Raw genomic sequence first — 9,179 nt, 5'->3', positions numbered from 1 at the left:
ATGTACAAAGAAAAAGGTTTCCACGTTAGCGCTCTTTGTTTTCTCTTATTCTTGATAGGTCTTGTTGGTGTAATTGGAGATGAGCAACAGGTGTGAATTCTTTGTCTGTATCCATATTATCTAACAACTCTTTCTCTCTCTCTCTCTCTCTCTCTCATATTTCAATGATCATGTTAAGTTGTACAGAAATTTTACATCGTTTACTTGGGAGATCATCCAGTGGACAAAGACCATGCGACTCAAACACACAATCTTCTCCTCTCCTCCGTAAAAGGAAGGTAGGTTGACTCTTTTGTAAATAAACAACTTTTTCTATAACATTTTTCTTAACTAGTAAGTTACCTTGCAATGTATGGATAACGTTGTAATGTTTTATTTAAAATGATTTTGGAGAATGTTGTATCTGTATTATAACATAATTGTTATAGAACTTTATTAGTAATGAGTTCATTATAAAAAACAACAATTATAAATTGCACACATATATTCATTATAAATATTCAATTGTAGTAATGAGAAATAAAATTTGAAAAAAAAAAAAAAACAATTTTGGAGGAATATTATAGAATAAAAGTTGATATAGAATGTCTTTTTCTTTCTCCTTAATTCTAAAACAAATTAATACACACCTCAAACACCCACAGTCAATCACATCATTTACAAAACCCACAAATCCACAACGTCCGACCTTAACATTAAAATCGTGATTGCCGTTGTCACTCAATATAAAATGCAAACCCCCTTCTTTGGTTGTAGCCAACTCATATAAGTTAGGATTAGACGAAACAACAATATTAGAAATAGGTAGGTGTCATTAAAAGATTGAAAGTAAATGATATCATTTTTGGTTTGTGTGTATTTGACATGAAAGACTATGGTTGGGTATATATAAAGGAGTAGAAGTGTAAGAGGTGAAAATGGTGAATTAAAATGCAAAGAGTTTTGTGTGTATGTGTAAGGAAAAAAAAGTCTTAAAACATTGAACCATAGGATACAAAGAATATTTATTTTTTAATTAGAAAAATCTTGAAATATTAAATCAAATAAAATAAAAAGTCAATATTTAATTTATTTTTATCTTTAATGTGATACTTGAATATATTTCAATTATCTTTGCATAGAATGTACCACTTGGCAGAACTTTATACTTTCTCACATGAGATCTCTACTTTTATATATATATATATATATATATATATATAATTATTTCTTAAGATGATAACTTGCAATTGCAACAATATTACGTTCGCATTATTCCATTTGCAACTGATCCTTATTCCCACTTTTACTACACACCAATTACAAAACGTTAGTTATTATGAAAAAGGTAATGAAACTTTTTTATGTTGTTGGACTAAGAATTAATGAACATACACACATGTACTTCTTAGGCATATATATGCAGTTTGAACAACCAAAAGGTTTCTTGACTTGATAACATATATGCATGGAACAGCGAAGATGATGTTAAGGAGTCCAAGGTCCATAGCTATCATTACAACTTCAATGCATTTGCCGCAAAATTATCTGGAGATGAAGCCCAAAAGTTGGCAAGTACGTGAAGCTATTGTTATATATATGTTCCCCAATTATTTGGATTCAATTATTTATATGATATATTGATTTATAGTAACTTAGTTTTGTTGTTGTGAATTATACAGGTATGGACCAGGTTTTATCTGTTATCCCGAATCAGTATCACAAGCTGGATACTACAAGATCATGGGACTTCGTTGGGTTACCTCAAATTGCAAAAAGAAATTTAGTAACAGAAAGAGACATAATTGTCGGTCTACTTGATACAGGTTCTTGGATTTTGTTTTTAATTCAATTTTATGGTTTTAGTTTTGTATTTAATTTTTTTTTAAAAGGAAAAAGTTTATCTCAAAACCGGTTTGTAATTATCTTCTTCTATTCTATTACGTGGCGATCAAAGAAATCATTTATGTATAATTTAATTACACATGAATAATTTTATAAATCGTCACATAGAGGATTAGAGAAAATAACTCTAAACTGATTTGAAGCTAAATTTTATCATAAAAAATAAAATATAAAACTGATGCAATTGGTCTACCACAAACAGGAATTACTCCACAGTCTAAAAGTTTTAAGGATGATGGGTTTGGTCCTCCACCCAAAAAATGGAAAGGATCTTGTGGCCACTTTGCTAATTTCTCCGGATGCAACAAGTAATATCCTGTCCTTATTCTTTTGATGCACCTTTTTTTTTTTTTTTTTTATTATTATTATTATTATTATTTTTTTTTATGCACCTAGCAATATGAAGCTCACTCTCTTCATTTCCCCCCCCCTAAAACATAGTTCCTTCATAATAAATTAAAAATAAAAAGATCCTTAGAAAATAGAACATATGTCCCACATATACTTTCTAGAATATTTGTAGAATGCAAATAATCTTATGACTTAATGACATCTGTCTCTCTTTCTTGTGAGGTTTAGTTTTGGAGGTCGAAATGTCGAATCCCTCATTTACACAGACATTGAAATTTTTTTGGTAATGTTAATAATAGAATCCAATTCCAAAACAAATTCTTAGAAATTTGAGAACTCCTTTTCAAGTAAATTTCAATGATGCAATACGGCCTTGGTCTCTTAAAATGCAAGAAAAACAAGATTTAAATTTCGTATGGCAATGACTGTTTTGCGAAATTAATCTATATAATATTTAAGAGTTGAAGCGTAACATTTATTACTGTTACGCTTTTGTTGAGCTACATCAGCATAGCATTTTGGTCAATTTTTGTCAATTTCAACTGTAAGATTTATTAGTAAATAACTAAATGAGTTAATTTTATTATTTTGTCCAAATTATTAGTACATGAAGACATTTAAGCATTTTTCAAAATTAATATTAATCAAACAATAAGATCTTTTAAATAATGCATCTTATGAATATTTTCATTTAAAATTTTAATGTAAAAGAACATTTAAACAATATCCTTTACTAACTAAAAAGTTTACAAAGTGACATGATTGATTAGTTTCACATCAACAATATAATAAACAAATTCATAATTATTTTTTAGTGATATTGTAGTTAGTACAAATTGTATTACATATAAGTCTTATAAATCTATATAATACCTAAAAGCTGAAGTGTAATATTTTTTATTGCTATTCTCATTTTTGAACCATATCAACGTAACATTTTGATTAACTTCTGTTTATTCTATCGAATTGGTTTGCTTCAATATAATTTGGTCTAATTCGGTTCGTTTCGGTCTATTCGGCCTAATTCGATACATATGGTCTAATTCTGTCCATTATGGTTCTATTTAGTACACTTTGGTCCATACGGTTCACTTCAGTCTATTTCTATCCCATTCTGTTCATTTAAGTCCACTTCAGTCCATTCGGCCCACTTCAATCCATTTGGTGTATTTCGGACTAATTGGACCCTAAATCAATTCTTTTTGTAGGTTGCCTTTTCTGTTTTTGGTTCAAATTCTTTTTTTTTTTTCTTTAATTTTTGGGTTGAAAAGTATGAAATTTTTTCCTATTTGGGCCGAGCTCTTTAGCTTTAGGCTAAAAAATATAAACAAAATAGACATTAGAAATTAAAGATATGAGTTCTAAAAGAGTAATAAAAACAAAGATTACCTTAAAATGATAAATACGTTTTTTATATACACATATATTTATATATCACTAAAAATAGAAAATACTTTATAACACATATATTATTTAAACTACAAATTTTATATTATATACTTATAAAATAATTATATTATATTTTCTCACGCATTTCGTGAATTTGCAACTAATCGAGAATAACTTGTGACAACATCCTATGTCACACGTTTTAAGCATCATCAATTTCAATTTTAAGTATCTCAGGTGAAGGTGTGTGTGTATATATATATAATTTTATCACTATTTCATCGAGCCTTAAACTTACTTTTAGTGTGAGTTTGGCAATGATTATTTTTACTAACTTATTTTACTATTCAGCTTATTTTTGCTATTATTTATGGGTTCCACTATACTTTTTGGTATTATTCATGGACCACACTGTACTATTTCAGCTAACTTTTACATTTATCTACAGTACTTTCAGCAAAAAGTTTTCAGTTTCAACAAAATAAGCGGATCTCAAACGGCATCAAAAATCAAAATTTTGTCCCCCCAGTATACATATTTTGGTAGCAGTTAACAATTTGGTTTTTATAGCAAGGTTCCATGGCGTAGTGGTTAGCACTCTAGACTTTGAATCCAACGACCTGCGTTCGACTCCTAGTGGGACCTTCAAGCGATTTTGAATTTTTATATATAAAAAAAAAACAATTAGGTTTTTATGAAAATCGGTTCAGAAATGATTTTATCCTTCTCCCTCTTTCTTAGGCCAACATCTAGAATTTCTAAAATGAATTTGGATCAACGGGGAAACTTTCTTTTGTTGCTAAACAAACATGGAAACCTGATGAAGCATTAAATCTTGCCATTCGGGTCATTCTCAATTGTTAATGTCCATCTATTTTTTTAAACATGGAAAACGATATCACATTTCCTGAAAGCATTTCTTTTTCAATAATAACAAATCAATAGAAATTTTTGCAAGTGCATGCCAAACCATGAACCATTTTTTCCTCGTATGTTCAAGATGGAAAATGATTAGTGAAAAAAAAAAAAAAACCAAATTTAGCCTTCTTCAATATTGATAAATCACCTTTATTATGAATGTGCGGTAAATTGTGTCAAGTTTTAGTGAATCTAAAATAAATAAATAAAAATAGAGACATAGGGTAGAATTATAATCTTAATACATCAAAAAATAAAGTGTAATAAGTTGTAGTTAGGGATCGGATATAGACATTAGTGTTTATTTTTTGGTAACTTTGTCCCCAAAAAGACTCCAACTTAAGATATCTTTAAGTTGAAGCGATAATTAGTCTAGTGCTAGTAATATATTTTGTTATGTCTCATATCAAAATATTGTCTCTTAATTTCTTCTCCCACTATCTATACCAATTCACCTCTTATTGAATGTTGTTGTGATTTCTAAAAACTACAATAAGTAAAATTTTGTAATTCCTATAAATTAAAGTTCAAGGAAGCTATCTTTAACTAGACCCCAGTAAATATCAAACTCAAAAATATATGTTACATATTAGTTACTCTGTTTTTCTAATTCTTAGTCGTTTACCACAAACTTAACAGTAATTTTCATGACCTGTGTTCTTTCTCTGGCAACCTTGAAGCAAGCTCATAGGAGCCAAATACTTCAAGCTTGATGGACTCCCCGATCCGGCTGACATCTTATCTCCGGTGGATGTCAAAGGCCATGGGACCCACACATCATCAACCTTAGCCGGAAACGTTGTTCCAAATGCAAGCCTCTATGGGCTGGCCAATGGTACAGCACGTGGTGCAGTGCCTTCGGCAAGGGTAGCCGTGTACAAGGTCTGTTGGGTCAGCTTTGGGTGCTCGGATATGGATATACTTGCTGCTTTTGATGCTGCTGTGTCCGATGGTGTGGATGTTATATCAATTTCTATAGCTGGAGGGTCTGCAAATTACACGACTGGCTCTGTATCAATCGGTGCATTTCATGCCATGAAGAAGGGTATTATCACTGTGGCATCTGCTGGAAATAATGGACCATCTGAATCATCTGTGTCGAATCATGCACCTTGGATCCTAACCGTGGCGGCTAGTGGCATTGATAGGGATTTTAGGGGCGATGTACATTTGGGAAATGGAAGGAACATCACAGTAAGTAATTACTATTTTTTCATAAAGCTGTTAATAATAATATTTTGTTTCTTTAATTTACACATTATCTTAAATTAATGCATAGACAAACTATTGGTAAGTAATGTATTTAGAATATGAGAAAGTTTTGCTCCAAATTAGTTTTTGGAGAAACTTTCAAACTCTCATTAAAAAATTAACATAATTACATATTTTGAAAATTTAGCTATTAGATTATATGTTTTTTTTTTTTTTAATTTTATATTTTAACATGAATGTCAAATTTTATTCAAAGAGATGTCAATTACTATTTGATTTGTAAACATATATATATATTTTTTATGCATAATTTAAAACTACAAAAATTTCAAATTTAAACATTTAATTGATGATATTACAATTGAAATTTTGTAAGTATAGAGGATAAATAAGAAAATGCAATCTAACAATAAATTTGTCAAAATTCACATCCAATAAAAATATATAAAAGGGAGTTTGCAAGATTTCTTTCCAAATTAACTTGAAGATGAACTTTGTCCTAATAAACCTACCATTACAACAACAAAACCTTAGTTTCAAAATTTTAGGGTTTGCTATAGATCCTTAAAATATTAGATAGGGTCGGCTATATATATTATTTTCATCCATTTTATTATATTTGAAGTTATACTGTATGTCACTTTTTTAATTGACATGTCATTTTTTATTACTTATATTAATGTTATTTGTGGTCTTCTCCTATCTTGTTTTTGTTCCCTTAACTTGAAAAATAAAAGTTCCATTGTTGAACAAAATTAAATATAATTCATATCTTAAAAATAAGTCCTTATCTAATAATCTTAATTAGATTATTAAGATTATCTCTCTCTCTCTCTCTCTCTCTTATATTTATTATATATCTCACTTAATTCTAAATAACTGTATTTATTCTTGAAATAGCGAGATTTGTTTTTATTTTTTTATTTTTTTTAATTCAATAGTTATTATGGAGGATAGAAGATTTGAACCTTAGACATCTTCGTTAGAAATAGAGACAAACCCAGATAAGAGTTAGGGGACATGAAATACCATGATTTTCATTAAATTTTTTAGTTTATGCTTTGGCCAATTGGCCCCCTAAGTTAGAATCCTAGTTCCATATCTGTACTATTTTATCATCCAACTCCATGCAGGGGTATGGGGTCAGCACATTCAATCCAGGAAAGGTATTATACCCACTTATCAGTGGGGCTGATGCGGCCGGAAGCAATTCAACCAGGGAAGATGCAGCGTAAGTACTTTTCATTTGCTCAAAGAGCAGAAGTGTATAATAAGTGGAAAATTTCACAAAAAGAATTATATACTTAAAACCTTTTGGTAATGCAACAGGTACTGTGCGGAAGGCTCGTTAGACCCTGCCAAGGTTAAGGGAAGGCTTGTTTACTGCAAATTAGATGAGGCTTCGGCTGGTTCTGAATCTGTTGTTAAAGGAATTGGTGGGGTTGGCGCTATAATTGAAAGTGATCAATTTCTTGATTTTGAAGTTTCCAAAATTTTCATGGCACCCGGAACCATTGTGAATGATACCATAGGCGAATTCGTCAATAAGTATACAGAGTCCACAAAGTAATAATTCTTGGTTGGTTTTTTTTTTGAAAATTATATATATATATATATATATATATATAATGCCTTTACCATATGTTGCTGATGACAAGTTCAAAATCCTTGACAAAAGAAAAAATGAAAATGATAATCATAGGGAAAAAGTTTTGTTACACTTAGAACATAATCCCTGATGAAATTCCTGATATGTTTGGTTATTTATTTAACAGAGTAGTAATTAAGTAATTGACTTAATTTCTTGTTCAATGTAGAACACCCTCAGCAGTGATATACAGGACCCATGAAACAAAAAGAGCACCTGCTCCATTTGTGCCTTTATTTTCATCTCGTGGTCCAAATCCAGGATCATTGCACATTCTCAAGGTATAGGTTTTATTGTTTCATCCAAAAGTATAAATCAGAGACCCTTTATCCTTTCTTCTTGGCTTTGACATAAATGTTTCTGTTTCCTATGTGCCATGGTACAGCCTGATATTGCAGCACCCGGTGTTAACATCTTAGCAGCTTTTACACCTCTGACGTCGCTCACTGGATTGAAAGGTGACACCCAATTTTCAGATTTTACTCTCATGTCTGGGACTTCCATGGCATGTCCTCACATTGCTGGAGTGGCTGCCTATGTAAAGTCATTCCACCCAGCTTGGAGTCCAGCCGCAATCAAATCCGCCATCTTGACCACAGGTAATAATTCAAAAGAATAGGACAGAAATTTTCACAATCCCACTCCCCGGTCCAACCTCACCTCCTACTCCCGGGTATCTACCTATTTCCAAAAAATAAAATAGGACAGAAATTTTCACAATCTTTTTCATAATTATTGAGATGATATGTTGTGATTGGTATTACTAAAAGTAAAATCAATGGTGAGTTTATGTGAAAATAATGTTGCTCCAACCATAGTTTGTCATGTTAACATTGTGTGAAAGTGATGTTGACTCAATCGCAATTTATCATGGCAACAATTATGAAAAAATTATAAACTGTTGTGTTGTGTCCTTAGTAAATCTGTTTTATTTTAAGCATAATCCATTGATTTTGTACCATCGATTAAAAAAAAAAAAAACCCATACAAATCGACCTAATAATGTGATTGGTCATGTCACATCAACAACATAATACATAAATTTTTTAATTACTTTTTTGAATTGCATTTAAAAATCAATACAACTGCTTATGTTGTAAAATTTGTATACCCGTAACATCACTCTCAAAAAAATTGGCTTCTATCAATCTTAAGAATTCTTCAATAATTGCTCATTAATTACTTTCCTTAATGCTTAACATCTTCATGGCTGACACTTCCTTGCAATCTTGACCAAGCAAAACCTATGAGCCGGAGGGTGAGCAAAGATGGAGAATTTGCCTTTGGTGCTGGTCAAGTGAACCCAACTGGAGCTGTGGACCCTGGCTTAGTCTATGACATGGATGAAATGAGTTACCTCCAATTCTTATGCAGAGAGGGCTACAATGGATCCAATTTAACAGTCCTCGTTGGTCCAAAACCCATAAACTGTTCCAAAATCGTTCACGGACTTGGCTCTGATGCTCTCAACTATCCCACAATGCAACTTAGCTTGAAAAACAAGCGAGGGCCAACAATAGGTGTTTTCCAAAGAAGCGTTACCAATGTTGGTCAAGCCATATCCATCTACAATGCTACCATTATAGCTCCCAAAGGAGTTGAAGTCACTGTTGAGCCCATGACTCTCTCCTTCACTAGCGTCTTGCAGAAGCGTAGCTTCAAGGTTGTTGTGAAGGCACAACCAACTACATTAATGGTCTCTGCAGGTTCACTTGTATGGAAGAGCTCCCGTCACACTGTAAGGAGCCCTATTGTCATTTATAGTCCACAAGATTGA

General features: G+C 31.4%; 1 protein-coding gene across 1 annotated transcript; it reads left to right on the top strand.

The window, feature by feature from the left end:
- LOC126696483 (subtilisin-like protease SBT4.14) lies at positions 1-9,179 on the top strand. The gene is made up of 11 exons (XM_050393218.1): positions 1-90; positions 187-278; positions 1,457-1,554; positions 1,662-1,805; positions 2,087-2,192; positions 5,223-5,736; positions 6,888-6,985; positions 7,084-7,320; positions 7,572-7,683; positions 7,788-8,001; positions 8,641-9,179. The coding sequence occupies exons 1-11, from the start codon at positions 1-3 to the stop codon at positions 9,177-9,179; spliced, it is 2,244 nt and encodes a 747-aa protein (XP_050249175.1).

This window comes from Quercus robur, chromosome 8 (assembly GCF_932294415.1).
Source record: "Quercus robur chromosome 8, dhQueRobu3.1, whole genome shotgun sequence".
In the NCBI taxonomy this organism is placed as follows: Eukaryota; Viridiplantae; Streptophyta; class Magnoliopsida; order Fagales; family Fagaceae; genus Quercus; species Quercus robur.
The sequence above is the reverse complement of the archived record's forward strand: the minus strand, read 5'-3'. Positions and strand labels throughout refer to the sequence as shown.

Coding starts and splice junctions, on each gene's coding strand:
- LOC126696483 (XM_050393218.1), top strand. CDS start 1: ATGTACAAAGAAAAAGGTTTCCACGTTAGCGCTCTTTGTTTTCTCTTA. Junction 2,193..5,222: donor AATTTCTCCGGATGCAACAA/GTAATATCCTGT, acceptor GCAACCTTGAAG/CAAGCTCATAGGAGCCAAAT. Junction 7,321..7,571: donor AAGTATACAGAGTCCACAAA/GTAATAATTCTT, acceptor TGTTCAATGTAG/AACACCCTCAGCAGTGATAT.